This window comes from Aulonocara sp. 'chitande type north' Nkhata Bay, linkage group LG22 (assembly GCF_057382095.1).
Source record: "Aulonocara sp. 'chitande type north' Nkhata Bay isolate Kocher_YH1m ecotype deep benthic linkage group LG22, A_spYH_male_GT1.1, whole genome shotgun sequence".
In the NCBI taxonomy this organism is placed as follows: domain Eukaryota; kingdom Metazoa; phylum Chordata; class Actinopteri; order Cichliformes; family Cichlidae; genus Aulonocara; species Aulonocara sp. 'chitande type north' Nkhata Bay.
In genome coordinates this window covers 32258982-32278850 of record NC_141364.1, presented here as the reverse complement: position 1 = coordinate 32278850, position 19869 = coordinate 32258982, and the positions used below count along the sequence as shown (strand labels likewise).

The window sequence follows — 19869 nt, the reverse complement described above, 5'->3', positions numbered from 1 at the left end:
CTTCATGGTGAAGAGGATTCCCATGGGCCTGTTGTGGATGAGTTTGTTTCGTGGTGTGATCAGTCCTCCTTAATGATTAACACCTTGAAAACCAAGGACATGGTTATTGACTTCAGGAAGACATCCCCCCATCCTGCGCTAACAGTGGTAAATGGTGCAGCCATTGAACTGGTGGACAGTTACAAGTATTTGGGGGTTGTTCTTGATAAGACTCTGTCCTTTGAGTAACATCTTGCTGCTACAGTGAAAAAGGTTCAACAAAGACTGTACATTTTAAGGAGGTTGAGAGGTTTCAATGTTTCATCTGAAATGACTTTTTTTTAATAAAAGTTTTATTGAATCTGTTTTAACTTTCTGTATCATTGCTGTACGGTAATATGTCCCTGAATAATAAGACCAGACTTAGCAACCTGGTTAAAGTGGCTGGTAAGATTTTAGGGAGGTCTCAGGTCCAGCTTGTGGACTTTTATAACAGGCAGGTGCTGAGGAAGGCCACCTCTGTCCTGTTGTGTTCAGATCATCTTCTCTTTAATGATTTTCAACTGCTTCCATCAGGTCACCGTTATAAAGTGCCTGCAGTGAAGACAAAGAGACATAGATTGTTTTTTGTACCTGCTGCTATTATTAAAGTTAATAACACTAAACCATAAGTGTTGTTGCCATTGCACATTGTACTTTTTTGATGAAAAATCTAGGTTGTTTTGTCAGGCTTATATTAGATTATTTTGGAGTGTGTATGTGATGTGTTGGTTGTCTGTACGGACATACTGCAAATCAATTTCCCGTTAGGGACAATAAAGGTACCAATACCAACACACTGTACTTCGATGTGTAAACGTTTTCTCACCCTGCTCTCCTCCTTGGATCAAGTGTCAGAGCTGCAAACCATGTCTGACTTGGTAAAAAACTGTTTAAGGTTTTACAAAGAGCGATCGATTCGTTAGCAGATCACTGAGCTTAGTAGAGAGAATGGAAGAGGTATGTCCCACATGAGAGTATAAGAAACACAATCACCACTATAAACTTGTATCACTCCACACTGTTCAGGCTTATTTTTACTATCAAGTGCTATCAAAATGAGAGATGACAAACTGGAACAACTTTTTAAGGTATTTTATAGCGATTTTTGGCAGAATGGCTTCACAACAGAAAAATGATTGATAAGTCAAATTCTTGTCAAATTAAATACACTTCAGGAGAATGGGTTAAAGTCCAGTCACAAAATATGTAGAGATCCAGACGCCCCTGATGCCACAGGAGTGTCAAAAGTGATGTTAGATAAAAAGCCTTACAATAAACACCACACTCTCGTCGGCTCTATTCCTTTATTGTGAAGTAATCTGGGAGAAGTGTACAGCGTAGACCTTTGTTGTACCCTGACTCCAGATCAGTTCAGATGAAGGGGAGGAGACAAAGTGCCGACTGTCCGTTATTCCTCTTTCCTGACTGGACTGAGTCTGATGTCAGCTGAAGCTGTGGGGTCAGGCGGGCTGGCAGTTTACGCCTCCAATTCAAAGTCAAAGTACTGTGGGTCAAAGTAATGAATCCTTACGTATCCGTCTTCTCCTCCACTGCTGTAACTGCACAAAACGACAACAGCAGGAGAAAAGTGTTAACAACTGCTTCAACCACGCTGTCTGCATATTTGAAGATGATGGTCAGGAAGACTGTCGTCTTTTACCTCTTGCCGTCAGGGTGGAATGCCACACAGTTGATTGGGCCGAAGTGACCTTTGACCCTGCCAAACTCCTCTTCATAGGCAGCATGGAAGAACCTGAGTACAGCAAAGAAGGTGGTTACCACCACAACAGGTTCCTGAAAGGACTAAAATCAAGCATTAAAAGGGGAATCCACATCTGTCACGTTAGCTTACCTGGCCTCAAACTTCCCGATCCTGGTGGAGGTCGTAGTGACCTCCATGGCCTCCTGTCCACCTCCCATCACCACCTGAGTGACACAGCATTGAGTAAATATTAAATGTCAGACTGATCCTCTGTGCAAAGGACATGCAGCACCTGTGAGGGGCTTCTCTTACATGGTCCATTATCGGGGAGATGGCAGCAGAGTTAACAGGTCTCTCTGTCTTAAATGTCTTGATGTGATCCAGAGAAGTCGAGTCAAACAACTACAAGAACATGAGGAACATGACCAACACTCAGTAACAGCATCAGAGACATCTGCATGTGACGTTTAAAGCGAACGTACATCAGTGACCTGATCTCAGAGGTTGTGTTTAAAGGCTTACCTTAGCAGTGTTGTCCTTGGAGGCAGAGATGAACATCGTCAGATCCACAGATGTCTGGATGTCATTGATCTGCTTGGTGTGCTCCTTGGCCTTCTTCAGGATCTCTCCAGACTGTCCAAAACATGAAGCATGTTTCAACATGACGCTTTGAAGCGGGATTCATTTTTTTCTTGTTTCAAGCTCCGCATTTTTATTCAGGCACTCAACAATTCAAAATAAGCCTTGTTCATTTCATGTTACAGTGGACCTCATCAGTTCATCCTGTCTGAAACAAGCCGTTTTGGCTCTGCTCCCTTTAAGCCATTTCTGTCCTGATAAGCTGCCTCTTGCATGTCTGAGATAACCATACAAGGACACCCTCTCTGACATCACACAGGGCCAGGGTAGGGAAAAAAAAAGATGGTGTGAAACTGTTTTGAGCAGTCTGGCTTACAATGACTCCTTGTACATACTCTGGTGTCATATGAAATTCTGGTCATGTTTAATATGAGCAATCACCATGGTAACAGCATATACAGAAATCAAGGGAAAGGTGAAGAGGCTCCATTTTCGTAGCACTGTGGGCTGTGTGTAGATCGCACGTTGCTTTCTATGTTGCCTGTTTAATACATTCCCACATGTTCCCAGTGTGTGTGACAAACCTTGGCACTAAACTGGTTGATCTCTCCGTTCTCATGGCCGGCAATGACAAATTCTCCCAGAGGTCCCCACACAGCACTGGTGATCTTGTGGTCACTGCATGGTACGGTCAGGTAGGGCTGGTTGTCCTCTGCAGAGAGAAGAGAGAGAGAAATTACAACTTTATACCACTGACATGAGCCATAATCCGCATATACGGCAATAATTCCACCAATACAGTAAAAATCTCTAAATTAGAGATATAAGATTTTTTCATATCACGATATGTTTTTTTTCATTTCAGGCGATAACGATATATATCACGATATAAGCCAAATAACTATATTTGTAAGATTTAAATGTGCCGTTGCTCACAAGTAAAATGTGAAATAATCAGCAGCTTGTTTTGATTTAAATATTTATTTCCCATAATAAATAAAATATTGCAAAATAAAATATAAGGCAAATATTGCAAACTACACAAAAGGCAGCCGCTAAAGCGTTTAAGTTTCAAAATAGAACAAACGAAACAGACTAAATCGTCAATTCCACTTAGAAACAAAATATTAATTCTAAAAATAAACGGTTTGTTTTACAGAAGAACAGAAAAAATTGACTAACTTTTGTCAATATCAAATAAACTGAGAACTAAAAGGAAATTCTCAATCGCTCCTTGTTGTATAGCTGAGCTTTTCAAACAGTTTTAACAGTTACTTTAGTCTGACAAAAGCCGAATGACGAATTAGCGCTTCCAGTCAGAGATTGAGCATGCACCGCTTCATTTCCAGACTTGCTTTTGGCACAATTTACAGTGCGCGCTACTCTGTTTTTTGTCAGAGTTGAAATAGCAGAAATACCTTCACACTACGGAACTTCTATGGCTCTTCCATTCAACAATCTCTCCGGCATTGGAACGGTCATCTGTTTTCTCTTCGGTCACGCTCTCAGTTGATTTTTCTGTAGTCAGCACACTCATTTTCTCCATTACCCGGGCGGCACGGCGGCTGGCTGCTTCCCAAACAAATACACATGTGCGGCTTGGCACTTGTGCTGTACGTAACAAGTCACGTGACGTGACGCTGCGACTGTGATTGGTTCGGCTCTGCGCTACTTAATTTGGATTGGCTGTTCTTTTTTTTTTTTTTTTAAGAGGACAAGAGTGGTGAGGCCTATCGCAATAGTTTTTTCTATTGAGAAAAAGTTAGTTCGCAATATATATATCGTTATCGTTCTATCGCCCAGCTCTACTCTAAATACATATAAAACTGAGACAAAGATGAGTTACTTCACACTGGTCTATGGAGGACAATGTGCCCAATGGTGGCTTCAAAGCACCTCTGATGTGTGACTCTTTAGTCTTGTAGCCCTTTTTCTTTAAAGATCAACATGACTGCTAACACTGTGTATATGCACCTATCTGCTGTGGATCCCGCAGGTCAAAGAAGTTCAGGAAACACTGGTAACCCATCTGCTTATCTGTGGAGAACATGATGATGTTGCCGCTGAAGTCGAAGCCGCACGTTCGAACAGCAGAGTTGGTGTTGAGCAGAGCCAGCTGTTTACCTGTGGACGACACACTGTGGGCTTTATGACACTGTAGAAGAAGCTACTTCCGGTTAGAGATTGTCTCATACCTGAGTGGTTCAGACGATGCTGCAAATATGGCATTAAAGTGGATACATTATGTTTTTCCCTTTTCTCTTATACACCGTTAAAATGGTCGATGCTTTTATTAAACTCAGACAAAATTTAAAATGACAAGTAATCCCCACAAAATCCTCAGTTTTTTTTCTACCCATGGCTCTATATGTCATTGAAAACTTAGGCTGTGAGCACAGAAGCCCCACCCACCAATCAGCCAATCAGAATATAGTTACACTTAACATGAAAGGAGCTAAAACAGCCAGACTGAGAGAGAAGATCAACTGAGGGAGCAGAGCAAAGCCCAGTATACCACACATGAAGATTAGTTTGAAATCATGCAAAGCTAGTGAAAGAAAAATGATTAACTTGTTTTCAACCTACCGGTCTCACAGTCCCACAACCGACAGCTGTTATCTGCTGATCCTGTTAGCACATTTTTAGTGTCCCCTGAGAGAAGACAAGTTAAGGATCCAAACATGCGTATCCTCAGCACAGACACTATCACAGGATTACAAACTCATCCCAGAAAGTTTGCTCTGTTCATCTCGATGTCACATATCTAAGACCACCTCAGCTCATGTTTTTACGATGAACATAATTACTTTAGTTGAATTTCCTTACCTGGATGATCGAGCATGCACGATCGATACATTACAATCTCAAACTACATCCGTTTGCTACAAAAAAAAAACTTTTCCAAGCATTTTTTCCAGAAAAATAAGGATACAGTCACAGTCCACACACCACACAGCTCCTGTGTGTCCGTTGTAGGTACCAAGCCTCTCGCCATTGACCGAGTACCATACGTTAGTTACCTGTAGAGAGAGATGATCAACGAGTTGGCCAGCTGCAAACAAACTAACAAACAATGGATGAGTGAGCTTGGCTATTATGAACCCACCGTGTCTTTAGCTACAGAGAACAACAAGTCTCCTTCTCTGTTGTACTTGATCTGAGTGATGGACCTCTCGTGGCCCTGGAGCAGGATCGGTTTCTGTGAACAACACAAACATTGATTTTAGATCAGCAGGTCGCCCTGTTTCAAAGGGGAAACAATGCGCAGGGCTCTACGATGACGAAACAACTATTAACGTTGAAATGCTTAGCAAAACAGCGAACGAGAGAAAATGGCAAAGAAGAAAACGGGAAAGCAGCTTTCCACTTGTAGCAACCACCACAGGCCGGCGAAACCTCTTTTAGCTACACCCAGCTAACACTAGCTCAAATATAAGCTGTCGCTGGCTAATTTTCGAGCTAAGCTAACGGTAGCACCAGCAGTTACGCTAGCTAAGCTGGAGGCGATCCTGGTATCAACAAACCGCTCATTCGAAAACAAATATTAGCATCAGGAACCATTTACCAAGGAGCACACTAACCATTTTTGTCAGCTAAGTGTCGGCAGCAAGTCCAGTATTGTCGCCGTTCCGCCCGTTGAAAGAGAAATGATGAACACTCGTGTTTCATGCACCGGAGCCGCGGCGGAAGAGGAAATGTTCTTCTTCTCTTGGCAGATGGGGAAATCGCATTCGAGCGCATTACCGCCACCTTCTGATTAGGAGAGTAGAGTAAGGCTTAATAGTTACTATAGTAGTTAAAAAGAAAATCCCCAAAATCTCTAGTCTTTTTATCTTTTTTGAACCCAATTATTCCAACATATTTGTTGAGGCTCCAGTCTGATTAAATTCGTTTTCACCAATAGTCAAAGGAGCTTGCAAAGAAAAGCGTCTGGACTTCTTTAAGTTGCTTGAAGACGTTTCACCTCTCATCCGAGAAGCTACGATGACCTGGATGACTGAGAACCTTCACAGACATATTTTCACCCATACTATAAACAGCGTATATATTGCTACAGATAATTGTAATTTATAACAGTATATCATTTTAACTTATTTCCACATGTATAATTTTCCCTTTTCCTCAATTTTACATTTATTTGAATGTAAAAACACATAAAACCAGTATCATATATATGTATCAGGTCACATTTCACTGCGTGTTATACCTGTATAACCATGCATGTGACAAATAAAGAATCTTGAATAATAATTCAATACCAAGTCCAATAATTTGTAGATGCAGGCGGGGGAAATGATCATTAGGTGAAAAATAATAAATTAATTAATTAATTAATAAACCTATCAGGGACTTAGCAAAAAAGTGTAGGTGTGTTATTTTTTTGTAGTATCTACTATAGAAATTCATGTTATTGTTTTTTAACTTTGCAGCAAAAAACTCAGCAATTTTCTGAAAATAATATAAAAATCTCCTGTTTTATAATACAGGTCAGTCTCAGCAATGAGCTAACAGAACGTTTTTTTCTGCAGCGCGTTCATTTCTTACAGTTTAAACCCAAAGAGTTTTGTTGACAGATTACTTTACTACAGTAACATTTGTCTACCATGCAAGACCTGAGATGTACTATTTAAATTGCACATCATTTCCTTATAATTAGATAACTCTGGGATTAAACATTTAATTCAACCTCTTTTCCCGCTTATAGTATGGGGGGAGCTTTACTGGGCTGGCCCCTTAAAGCTCAAAATGGGCCATACATGGTCAATGACATAAAACATCTTTGACATCCCTGATCTTAAAGGTCTGAAAGTCCAGGGACTTCTGACACTCTAAAATTCGGCACAGTATCGAAAAATGTCTGGAATTCCTGAACAGTTAATGCGGCATTTTTGGAAAACCACCTCGACTTAAAATCCACCGTGGTGCTGTAACTGAGGCAAAATTACACACATACTCAAAACACAAGCATCACTGACCAAATATTTATAGAAGCATCAGATAAAAGCTTGAGTCTAGAAGGTCAAAGCTAAGTCAGTTCTTTTATTTAACAAGAAACAAAATATACAGAGCCAGAGAAAAGTACTGCAAAAGACCAAAAAAACAACAAAAACAGAAAGATCTTTGGTTCCTTCTTATGGTGAGTGAACCTCTCAGTCCACTGTGGGACAGGAATGAATCTGTCCTACGGGACAATGGAAGAGATTAGGTTTGTCATTGCGATATCAGATGAAAATGAGTCGTCACTCTGTTCCCAGTGCTACATATTATGTAGTACACAAGAATGTCAGAAGACACGTGTTCAATGGTCCATTAAGAGGCGGTCTAACTTTTCCATCTGTATTCACATCGGCTCAGTCGGTGCATCTTTCAAGAGATTCACAACATTACACTCAACATCGAAACAATCCGGTGTAGCTCAAGTGTGGGCCAAAAGGAAAAACAAATCTATATGTGTGTGTGTTCCTCTGTGAGATGTCATGTGTGGTACAGCACATCCATGCAGGACAGTGGATATAATAAAAATACATTCTCAGCTGAGTGCTTGTCAGATCAGACTGCCATAGAATAAAACCAAGACATGAGCGTTGCATAGAGGTCTTTGAACATTCAACTGGGAAAAACTGAAAGTACTTCTATCACACACACTCACCATACACACACCAGACAACCATGGAGTTTAAAGAGGTCATTACTGCAGAGTGACAAACCCGAACAAAATTAGCAAAAAGCAACTGACGTCATAAAACTAAAACTCTTTAGCAATGCTCTAAATTAATGGAGAGTATAGCGTGCTCTGCCAGATTTCCACATTTCAATGACAGATTCATCTTCCAACAATGCAGACGGACCAAAAGTTCAGGAATGCAAGATATCGGAATATTGACAAGTAAAATGATTGGTCGATCAGTGGCTGATATTTATCTGATGTCACATCAGTAATGTGCTGCCTTAATTTTCAAAAATAACATGCTTAAGTGCCATAAAATTGTCATTTTAAACATCAGTACGACGCTTTAATAAGTGGGACTCAAATTTCAGGACAGGCCTAAAAATGATTTTCTGTTTTTATGAATTGAACCTGCTAAAAATATTGTGCCTGATGCTGCTGTTAAGACTTCACTTGAAAGAAACACATAATGTGAGTTTTAGGATAAACACTGACAATCAGCGGGCAAACTGAAGCAGACTAACTGGACACACACACACACACACACACACACACACACACACACCCTCTGACTCTTTACACCATAAAGCAGGTTGGCTTCACCTTACAGCAGTGTTGCTGTTGTTGCCGGGCCGATTGGACCGGAGGTGTAGGAAAACAGCACAACACAGAGGCGGTCGGTGGAATTACATGCACACTAGTAATGAGGTTAATACGGACATATATTTTGGGATTGTCAGCTAATAAAATAATATTTATTAATTGTCAAAAAAACATGATGAGATCTGAAGATGATGCGACAAAAACCTCTGGGCCTGAAAAATGTGAACACACAAAGTGCCAGAAACTGCAATTCCTCCAGTGGCCACTTGAGGCCTGCTTCAAAAGTCCATCCCCAAAGCCTTAAACTTTAATAAAAACGTTTCCAGCCTGGGAAAACAAATCCCTTCATAACACCACCATGATAACCTGTTATCCATGTGAATCAATGCCTGCCCTGACCGACACAGGGAGCTAGAGTAGTTAATTGCTGTTTGCTAGGTCAGCTAATTCTGAGCTGGACAGCTCCACTATGTCTGTGCTGCTGGGACCTTCTGGAAGATTTTATTAAATGAAATTAGTTTGTAATCTAGCTTGAAATTCTACTATTTTATTCTGTTGCAGGCATGTGTGCCTTCGGTTCGCACCCCTACAATTTATGAATGCAACCAAGCTAATTAGCATTAGCTGTTAATTTAATATTTCCACATGCTTGTACAAAGATGAAAAGTCACTTCTGACTTTGAAAATCCAACACAGTCGTGGCAAAAACACTAAATTTGAGGCTTTTAAATGTGACTTAGAAACCAAAGGGTGATGCCACTGTGGCCACCGTTTACATACAGTCTAAGAGCAATATTAGGGCCCTGGAGGTTATTTCAAATACGTTATTATAATCAATATGTTAAATATGGATAATGCTTTTAAAAGAGATGTTTCTGGAACTCTCATGGTGTGATTTAAAGCAGGAAATAAATTTACTCAGAGTATTGAGTACAGGAGTACATGTGAGTTCAGAAACGGAAAGGAAGAATATGGCAAACTTCAAAACAAGGGGAACAAACTCGAGAGTTAGAAATGAAGAGTCATAATAATAAACACTTGCTCTGGATCTTAGTAAATAGAATGAACAAAGTGATGTAGTTAATGTAAATTTATTCATACGAGCTTTATATATACTTTTACTTTGCTAAAAATGCTTTGATAATTTGTATATACACAAATTTAGATGTGTTAATATGACTACATGGCATAGTTTATGTTGTTATGGTGGTCCTTTATGTCATCCTTGGTTTCTGTTCTTTGATCATTTTTACACATGTTGACATTAATATGTAGATAATAACTTGTAAATATGATCACTATCCTTTCACTATAGTTATTTCTGAAAGTATTGTAATAATATTAACTTGCGTGGCTGATTAGTTGCTTCCTGTAGATGAACACACTCGATAGATGCTAATAAAAACCATGAAAACCAAATTATTGCAGAAAATTGCATTATACATTCACGGTAACTGTGTGATAGTGTGCATGTAATTACACCAGCAGACTGTTTTGCAGAAGATTCTGGGAGATTACAACTAAACCCTTCTGTCAAACGCTGATCTGGTATTCTGGCCTCGTACATAAAGGTGTGACTTTGCAGTTTGCTTCGGTCCCAGTGTTTAACATGGGCTCCATCCAGCAGAGGAGTAGTGGGTTGCAGGCTGGTGGCTTATCTGTGGGTGGTTTGAAGAACGTGTGAGCAGTGCTGCTTCATTCCTGTGCCTGGACAGGCTGAGTGTTTGCCTCTTCCAGCAGGGTGTCTGTGTCCAGCTGCGGCTCACAGGGGCAGGAGTGGGAGCAAGAAGAGGTGGAGGCGGTGGTGGTGTCAGGGGCAGGGCAGGTGCCAGGCTCCAGCAGAGAGTCTGTAGGTGGTGGAGAGGGGGAGTCAGTCCCTGGGTTGGAGGTGGGGGCTCCCTCTGTGCCGCCGCTGAGGCTCTGGACCTTCTTGTTCAGCTCATTCCGTTCGACTTTGAGCGCCCGCCGGAGCTTCTCCAGCCGCTGGACTTTTCCCTGAAGTGCCTCAAACTCACGATCCCGAACGGCTTTCTGTGAATAAAAACACACACACACACACACACACACACACACACACACACACACACACACACACACACACACACACACACACACACACACACACACACACACACACACACACACAAAATTACAGCAACTGTGCTGTCAGCTTTTTAGCCATCTGTGCATTGAAAAACAGAAGATTCCACTTTCAGCTGTAAGGAAGCTGAAACATTGTCATGTTGTCACAGAAAAGATTCCCATTAGTGAGGTTTTTGGCTTCTTGTATCCATAAAACGAGTAAGCATGGATCTGTTTAAAACCCTAAGAGAGACCCAAAGGCAGTGACATCGTTAGGACTCTGGACTGAGTCACCTGTGATGTCATAACCTTGCTGCAAAACAAGACTTGCAGGTTATTCTACTGTTCATGTGCAAAGTCACCAAACTTTTGGTTTGACTGGAGATTTGATGCATCCACTTCCTACACCCACACTTGCTTAAAAAAAAAAATGAATAGAATCACAAATGAATATAAACACTGCAGCCATAATAAACTGTCTACGTAAGATTCTACTGTCTAGAACCGTGGCTTGAAATTTTAAGGTTAGGTTACAAATGTGATAGTCTGTGAACCAAATGTGATGTCAACGAAGCCTGTAACCATTTATACTGCAGCTTCATGCCAATTTCACTGCAGTCTTATCATAAAGTATAAAAAAACCCGACTAGAATACAAATAAAGGAGGTAAATCGACAACAAAGCTCAGCTCAGCTATTGTAGCATCACTTTTAGCACACGCCTCTGTTCACAAGGGTAAACAGGTTGAGCATAGAAGGGCCAATAATCCTTGTTCTGCTCTGCAGCTCAAAATAGTGGCACATACTCCACTATTTATGTGGCATCCTAAAATAAACTAGCTGCAGGTTAATTTGGGGATTGCCCTTCATCTTGTTAGACAGTTAGCAGCGACTGCCCCTTCAAAATAAAAGCAAGGATGTTGTCCACTAGTATACTAGTGGGGCTGTTCTCTAAGACAGCTGAAAAGATATACAGATTTTTAAATAGCTACACCAGGGGTGTCAAACTCAAATACACAGTGGGCCAAAATTCAAAACTGGAACAAAGTCGCGGGCTAACATTAATATTTATTGAAAGAAAAAAAAAAAAATCTTCCTCCAGATTTAAGAATGAATCTCTTCTTATGAACTCAAAGAAGTTTTGCTGAAAAACTGAATATGGAACAAGCAAAGCTTAATACTAAACAATATATATATTAGCTGTATAATAACAGTAGGCCAGCTCTAATAATAATTTGGTATGGCTTCGCGGGCCAAATGTAATTAGGCTGCGGGCCAAATCTGGCCCGCGGGCCAGAGTTTGACACCTATGAGCTACACTATTCAAACACAGATCTTACAGCTTCTTAACAGCAGACGTGGACACAATAAGCTCAAACCAGCTTTACCTCCTCGGCCATCTCCAGCAAGGCCTTGTTGCTGCTCTCCCACCTGGAGCGATACATGGCCGTCTCCTTCTCGAGCTTTTTGATCTTTTTAGTCATCTGTAAGCACAAAGCGAACAAGACTGTCACCACAGCCAATAACCACGGAGACGTTTCATTCTTACACCTTCAAGTTAGTGGAGTCGCCTCACCTTCTCCATCTCCTGCTTGAAAGTGGTGAAGACCTCATTGCTCTTGGACAAGGTGGTCTGAAACTCTTCAAACTTCTCCGTGTACAGTGATAACTAGTGAGGGAAAACAACAACATTATTTAAATGTTAAAGTCATTCCCGAGTTCAGCTGGAAAATCTGAAAGGCTGATGGGAAACCTGCTGCTTGAGGTGAACTTCCTGCTGCTTCATGAGCTCACACATCCTCTGGGATTCTACTGCTTCTTTTAACAGCTGTGGAGGGAGAAAACAAAGCCGTTAGAGATTGATTGTTGCATGTGTAGATTCAGTCTTGTGCTTGGACTGTGTATTTATTTTAAAAAGAAAAGGATAATTACAAAGTCTTTCTCTCTGTCGTGGCGGTCCTCAGACTCCTTGAGCAGCTCCTGGGCCTGGTGCAGTTTTGCATCCACCAGCTGCTGCTGCAGGTCTTTGTGCTTCACCACTTTCTCTATGTGCTTTTGGGATTACAAGGTCAGACAGGCGAGAGTTTCAAATAACTGAGGACTCACTGGTGGCGCTTTAACCAAGCGGGTGAAGGAAAACACTGCCTACTCACTTCTTCGCGGAGTTTGTACTGTTCATACAGTTTCTTCAGCTTCTCGGCGAGCTCTGCGTTCTCCTGTCGAAGGCTGGCGTTCCTCTCGTCGTGCTGCTGCATCTGAGCCTGGATGTCGTTCAGCGTCACCTGGAAATGAGAAGTCACCTCCTTCCTTTTCTCCTCCTCCAGCCGGGTTCTTTGCATTCCTTCGTCCTGCGGAGACACGATGATGATAATGACAACGAGTGCTTTTTTTTATGTGATCGTCAGCTTTACCCTCCAAACTGTTTTCGCTTCATCAGTAAAATAAGACTAAATTTAAGGAGTCTCTGTGCATGTGCGTTGTGTATACATGTAAAAGATAGAGGACAGGGTCTGTTTTTGTACCTTGAGTGTGCGGTTGTGTCTCTGCAGTTCCCTGCACAGACTCTCCAGCTTGCTGCGAGCCAGGATGGCCTTGCTGTGTTCGTTCCTCAGGTTGTCTTTCTCCTGGACCAGCTGGTTCTGCTTCTTCTGCAGCGCCCTCATCTGCTTCTGGGTGTTTCGGTGCTCTTCCAACTGTAAAACACACACATGCTCTTTCAGGTGTGACACCGCCAAACTAACATTTATATCTTTTTATGCAGGACGCTGCCTTGCTTTCCTATAAGACACGACAGGACAAACTTGCCTTACACACTTTCAAATGTAAGAATAGTGCACGCAAACAATATGATGCTTGGGTTGTTTTTTTTTGTCCTTAGAGGCAGACTGGAAATTTTACAGCAGTTAAAATGTTGCTGTTAATATGTTTTGAAGTATTTGTGATCGTTAACATAATAACAAAGACGTTTACAGCCAAAGCTACAAACTTCAGAAGAACTACTCACCAGTTCAGCATACTTCTTACAGAGGCCTGCGAGCTTCTCCTCGGGGGTGCTCAGTGTGTTTAGAGTCTGCATGAGAAGTGTGATCTCCTTCCCTGCTCACAACAAAGGCAAATAAAAACATCAGGATGGAACCTCGCCCACCTCACACAAATGTTAGCAGCTTTTTAAACTACTACAAACTGATGGATTTTGGATGGACATTTTTAAGAGATAGGCCAATTTACAGAAGGCAGTGTAAGATACTTATTTGTAGAGGTAGCAGTAGTGAGGCGGAATGCACATGTGCACACATGCATGAATGAAGAAGCAGCAGCAAATCCTGCATACGTTTGGTCTGCAGTAGGGGTGGGCGATAAACGATATACGATAGAAACGATATAAATTTGGCCAACGACAGAGATTTTGACTATACCGCTCTATCGCGATAGCGCATGTTGATGATGTCATCAAGCTGCGACTGTTTTGGTCGAAAGCATCGCAGCGGCTAAAACCATTATCATCTGCAAATTATGCCGGACGACAGTCATAGCAAAGAGATGAAGCACTTTTGAAATATGGGGAAATCCAAAAACTGCGCTTCCTCCACTTCCGTAACAATGATTCATTAATGTTGAATTCTCTCGCAGCTGTTCTAGTCCCATGTTGTTGCAGTATATTAATAACTAACCTTGTATTGTGGATGAATGATCTCAGTTGTTCTCCTGACTGAAGTTTGGCCCGTGTATAGCATCCTGCTATGCGATTGCATTTGTCCCTGACCACCAGAATCCCTCACGTTAACTTTTATCGAGTGGAAAAAAAAAGTTGGTGTTCATCCTCCAGCTTCACTGTGCTAATGTTATGCTAACATAGCTGTGTCGCTAGCAATCACATAGCACAACATTATATACCAGGTAGTCCAGTAGTAACCCTGCAAACGCCACTGCTGTTTAGTTTTCTGTCTTCATTTATGTTGGAAGTGGTAGCAGAGCTGTACGTTTTAATTAGTTTAAATCTCTCGGTCAGAACTTGGTATGAAATGTTTAGGTGGAAACTAGCGAGCTAACTTCCTGTTAGCTTATAACTCTGTTAAATTTAATAAATTCTGTTTTCATGGATGTAAAACTTAATTGTTACACCCGATAAAGCAGCAACGTTGATGATTTAATTAAAGATGAAAGAATTTAGACCGTTTTTAACTCTTAGTGTTCGTTTGACTTTGGGACCTGAAGCGGATGGAGTTTTGGACCCAGATTACTCCGCGAAGCTCCTCACTACGGCAGCCGTAATGCTCTGACAATCCATCAAGCAGTGCGGCTTACCAAAGTTGTACTAAAACATATCGCCCAGCCCTAGTCTGCAGCACTGCTATTTTAAAAGAGTAGACAAGTAGGCCACAGATGTATTACAGGCAGCACTTTTACAGTGAGCCGAGCAGTTTGCGGTGTTTCATGGTTTTAGTCACATTTCAAAAAACTGCAGAGAGCACAAGCTCAGCAGTGAACACACACAGAGCTCTGTGCCACAAATCCACTTATTTTTCTAACTTTCCTTAGATATAGAATCTTTCACTTAACACACTGAAGCATCTTTAAAAATTAATCTTTTAATGTGACTCAGACAGACCTGACGCAAACGTGACAAACAAGAATGTCTGACTCCCACGTTATGTCGTTCAGGTACTACTAAGTGCAACTCGAGATTCTGCTACTCGCAGCTGTCTGAGAGTCACATTATTTTCTTTTATCTTTAATAAACACCTGCAGACACAAATGCAGGAAAAACAAGAGTCATGCACAAGTTTACACAAACATTACATTAAGTCCAACAAGACATTAACAATATGGTATCTAATGTTTTGTGTCCTCCTTCTAAACATATCACATGAGCTGCCATATACAAACTTCAGGTTTGTCGAGCAGACAACAGCAGCCCTTCTCTGGATGAATACTGCTGCACTCCATTAGCGCTCTCAGAGAACAGCTGCCTCAGCCTGTAACATCTGTTACAGGCTGTATTTCAGATCATGTTGAGTCTGCTTCTCTTTGACCTGAAATGCTATGCCGTTATTGAAAAGATACACAAAATCTACTCGTTTTATATCGCCTGATTTGCATTTCTGGACTGTGCTGGTGATTACCGAAACAAAATGGTTTTGTGTGCAGTCATAAATTTGCATTTTCAGTAGATTACTCACAATCTTTCCACTTGTGCAGCGCGCTCACACTAATTTCTCCCACTTATTCCTATAAATCTGGCCAAAACACTGAACACACTTCCCCCTCTTACCTAGACCCTTCACTTTTTTCTTCTCGTGAGTTTTCTTCTGCTGCTTTCCCACACCGCTGTCACCACCGTTGACTTTGCTTTCCTCTGGCTTGTCATCTTCCCTCTCATTGGTCAGGCCATTGAGCTCTGGGCTGTGTGACTGGCCGTTAGCTAAGTCGCTGGCATCGTCTGAAATGCTTTCCCGACAGTAGGTGCTAAGGATGTCCTCCAGCTGCCGGCTCAGCTCCTCTGCCATGTCACACTGAGACAACGGAGCCTCTGCAATTACACAGAATGGAGGGGAAAAAATGACTAGCTGCTTTTCTTCTTCTGAAGTCAAATATGTTGCATTTTGGGTTTTCAGTTCATAATAATTAAAAAAACAAATAAATAATACAATGTAGAATTAAACAGTTACAGTGAGAGAAATATGAAGCTCACTTGCTACAAGACCGTGTTGGAAATGATACTCCTTAAAAAAAACAAAAAAACACCCAGATTATCAGATCAGCAACAGTTTAGAAGTTTTATTTACAATATCTTGAAAATAAATGAGAATCTTTAATTGATTTGTGACTTTGAGATGCTTTTAGGCACCGTCCTCAACCATGATGCACATCTGAAGGCCTGTGACTGGCGTTATCATCATCACAGATGATCACATGGTCAGCATTTCTACTTCCTAACTGTCACTTTGGCCGTGCTGGATCTCACTTAGCAAATTAAAGGCTTAAGAATAAGAAAAATGAAACAACAACAGAGAGCAAACTATTCTAAGCAGTGTAGAGTCAAACATTAGTGGTGCCAGCATTATAATATAGAGCTGGAACCTGCTATTAGTAAATTCTCCTAACACTGCTTATGATGCTTTCATGGCACTGAAACTGATGCAGACACTTCATAGCTGGAGTTTGACAACTGAGATGCAGAAAATGAAAGAGGCACTGAGCTTTTTGATTGTATACTTTATCATACTGCTGTTAAATGCTGAATGTTGTTGTTTTTCGCAGCAGTATTTTAATTTATCAGTGAGGGGATAACTTTCCCCTCACTGGCAGCACGGTGGCACGGTGGTTAGCACTGTTGCCGCACAGCAAGAAGGTCCTGAGTTCAATTCCACCATCAGGCCAGGGTCTTTCTGTGTGGAGTTTGCATGTTCTCCCCGTGTTTGCGTGGGTTCTCTCCGGGTACTCCGGCTTCCTCCCACCGTCCAAAGACATGCAGCTTGTGGGGATAGGTTAATTGATTAATCTAAATTGTCACTAGGTGTGAATGTGCGAGTGAATGTGAGTGTGAATGGTTGTCTGTCCCTATGTGTTAGCCCTGCGACAGACTGGCGACCTGTCCAGGGTGTACCCCGCCTTTCGCCCTATGACAGCTGGGATAGGCTCCAGCGCCCCCCGCGACCCTGAAAAGGATAAGCGGAAGCGAATGGATGGATGGATGGATGGGATAACTTTCTCTCAGTATAAAAAATAATTATCCTAGCATCAATGTAAGGACAATATAAGACTGCTGAAACTATTGGAATCGACATGAAGGAATGTACAAAGAAGAGGGAAAACTTCCCTGAAAAAAAATTGACCACAGCAACAAGCGAGGACCCAGGAGGCACTGCATGTGAAACACTGGGACAAGGCCCTAATAATAATAATAATAATAATAATAATAATAATAATGTGTATGTGTTAGTCCCCATAGGGAAATAGTTCCTCTGCATTTAACCCATTCACCCAGTGAAGCAGTGGGCAGCCACCAATGCAGCGCCCGGGGGGCAGTGTGTAGGGACGGTACCTTGCTCAGGGGTACCTCAGGGTAGCCGTTCAATGGAGTTGAACCCCCGACCTTCCGATCATGGGGCCACCACTCTACCTACTGAGCTATCCCTGCCCTATGTTAATTAACAAATATTGCATCAGCACCAGCATAAATGCACTTACATAGGTTACATCTTGGGCTCTACAAAGTTTCCCCACAGAAGTCTACAGCAGGCTGTAGAGTACAACCCCCCCCCACAGGTTGTAGTGGGAAGGACACACTAACTAAAGCACTGGATCACATGTTGCTATTAGCAAGCTTCCTTGCTTCAAATCAGAATAAGAACCATCACGACCAACTGCCAGGCCAATTAGGTAGACAGCAGATGAGTAATTTGCAAAAAAAGAAAGATTTTAGCGCAGGAATTTATAAACTATACCGGACAACTGAAAAAAATGTGTCCTCCTGCCTCCTCCTTTCACAGGGAATAAACAGGTACATGCACCCTTCGGGTTGCATGTAGGTTAATCAATGATATAGAGAAAAAAGCTCTACTCCTACATCTTGGTTGCTTGGTATACATACGCATGCACAACTGGGAAACAAGATGATAAACTTGAGTCACAATGACTGATGATAGGAAGGTTTTAGCCTACTATATAATCTAGTACAGCTGGGATTGACATGAATTCACAGTTTACCTCCCCCCGCCCCCTCCTCGCCCTGTGGAGGTGTATCCGTCTGTGGTGTCTGTGGTTCAGACTCTTTGGGGCTGTTGCTTTCCAAGCTGTCCTTTGCAGCTGCAGGTGACTCTGTCCCTGCTGCTGCTGCTGCGGGTGGAGCATTCTCCGCAGCCTGAGTGGTGGACTCTTCGGTATCTTGTTTTTTCATCTCTCGTTACCTGTTACAAGGAGAAAAACCTGCCATGGTTAGCTCAGAGGGATGGAAATAATAACAGCAAGTAGACTTATTTATTGAGCAACACTTAACCGTCAGCGCAAATGAGTCACAGAACATTAAACGTAATAAAGTTTCTCTTTTCTAGCCTAATAAAGCCTCGGCTGTATGGGGACACAAACAAAGTGGCAGCAGCTGAACCACAAGCGAAATAAACCTATAGTTACTCCTGCTAAGCTATGCTCCTTCGCAGTGCAGTAACGTTTCCTGATGAACTTGTTTTTAAGTTTTGGTTTTAAGACAGGCTCCGCACGATTGGTTTGGTGAAACCTGAACTTTAGCCTGGAAATTCATATACATTTCTATCCTCCAAACATTAAAGAGTAACTTTTTCTAGCTGCTTTCTTTTCTACCGTGCCCTGTCCCCATTAGCTTTCACTTTGCGTTAGCTAGCACAAGCCGCCAGAAGCAGCTAAACTAGCTTACACAACTGCCAGGTAGCCGCTGTGAGCTCGTATATATCAGGCTCAAACTACTGAAACAAAAAGACACACTACACGGCTACCTGCTTATAAATGATACATGTTGTTTGTAGGTAGTATACAACTGTTTACCTTTAGAGTCAAGGAGGAAATTGCTAATGTGTCTGTAGGTTTCCTTAACAGCGTGAGACAGAAAAAAAAAACCTCACTTCCGGTAATAACTTTGGGGTCTTCTTCTTCTTTGAGGTTTATTGACGCTTGGCAAACAACTGGTTGGTGCTTTACCGCCACACGCTGATCGGGAGGTGGATTACAACGTTACAAAGCAGCCCGTCAGTCAAATTAACTAATGCTGAAATTAATGCTTTATATGTGGCGTGATAAAACACTTACTGATAACTTTTTAATTGTATCTTTTTGAGCTTTTCAATAAATTGAGTTATTTCTTCCTATTGCTTATTGTTTTCTCCTATCCACAGTTGTAACTCTTGCCTGTTTTATGTTTCCCTATTTTAAAACGTGCACGTCAGGGGTGTCAAACATAAGGTGCAGGATTAGCCAGACAAAGACCCACTGGGTGCATTTGGAAAATGTGACAAAAGACGTGAATTTTTGGACTTATAAATATAAATTAAGATGTTTCGCAGCTTTACTTACTGATAAAGATCTTCCCCATGGCTATTCCAACTACAGCAAATGAGTTAAATAACAGGTAAACAATTACATAACAGAAAAGTTCGTTGTTGTTCTCACTATTGACTATAGAATTATTTTTTTTTTTTTTACAAAGGGTCCACAAAAAAGGAAATATTCTGTGAATTACCAAC

At 41.6% G+C, this 19869-nt stretch overlaps 2 protein-coding genes across 2 annotated transcripts; both read right to left on the bottom strand.

Moving 5' to 3' along the window:
• Positions 1 to 1098: 1098 nt before the first annotated feature.
• Positions 1099 to 6040, bottom strand: eif3i (eukaryotic translation initiation factor 3, subunit I). Its single transcript, XM_086279454.1, has 11 exons — positions 5884 to 6040; positions 5409 to 5501; positions 5235 to 5322; positions 4889 to 4954; positions 4277 to 4426; positions 2887 to 3014; positions 2246 to 2356; positions 2036 to 2125; positions 1874 to 1947; positions 1682 to 1774; positions 1099 to 1580 (listed from the first exon to the last, which is right to left on the bottom strand). The coding sequence occupies exons 1-11, from the start codon at positions 5884 to 5886 to the stop codon at positions 1499 to 1501; spliced, it is 978 nt and encodes a 325-aa protein (XP_086135580.1). The 5' UTR covers positions 5887 to 6040; the 3' UTR covers positions 1099 to 1498.
• Positions 6041 to 7321: 1281 nt separating this feature from the next.
• On the bottom strand, positions 7322 to 19439 carry txlna (taxilin alpha). The gene is made up of 11 exons (XM_086280381.1): positions 19175 to 19439; positions 18365 to 18564; positions 15927 to 16184; positions 13659 to 13750; positions 13177 to 13347; positions 12808 to 13002; positions 12587 to 12706; positions 12408 to 12482; positions 12231 to 12323; positions 12043 to 12138; positions 7322 to 10604 (listed from the first exon to the last, which is right to left on the bottom strand). The coding sequence occupies exons 2-11, from the start codon at positions 18552 to 18554 to the stop codon at positions 10269 to 10271; spliced, it is 1626 nt and encodes a 541-aa protein (XP_086136507.1). The 5' UTR covers positions 18555 to 18564; positions 19175 to 19439; the 3' UTR covers positions 7322 to 10268.
• Between the last annotated feature and the right edge of the window lie 430 nt (positions 19440 to 19869).

What these genes read in the sequence shown, in the direction of transcription:
- eif3i (XM_086279454.1), bottom strand. An exon ending in GCGGGATCCACAGCAGATAG is followed by an intron (nt 3,015 to 4,276) that starts GTGCATATACAC and finishes TTCTCTCTGCAG; the next exon opens with AGGACAACCAGCCCTACCTG. An exon ending in ATCGGGAAGTTTGAGGCCAG is followed by an intron (nt 1,775 to 1,873) that starts GTAAGCTAACGT and finishes TGCTGTACTCAG; the next exon opens with GTTCTTCCATGCTGCCTATG.
- txlna (XM_086280381.1), bottom strand. Translation starts at nt 18,554, where the DNA reads ATGAAAAAACAAGATACCGAAGAGTCCACCACTCAGGCTGCGGAGAAT. An exon ending in GACACAACCGCACACTCAAG is followed by an intron (nt 13,003 to 13,176) that starts GTACAAAAACAG and finishes GTGTCTCCGCAG; the next exon opens with GACGAAGGAATGCAAAGAAC. An exon ending in AGTACAAACTCCGCGAAGAA is followed by an intron (nt 12,707 to 12,807) that starts GTGAGTAGGCAG and finishes TAATCCCAAAAG; the next exon opens with CACATAGAGAAAGTGGTGAA.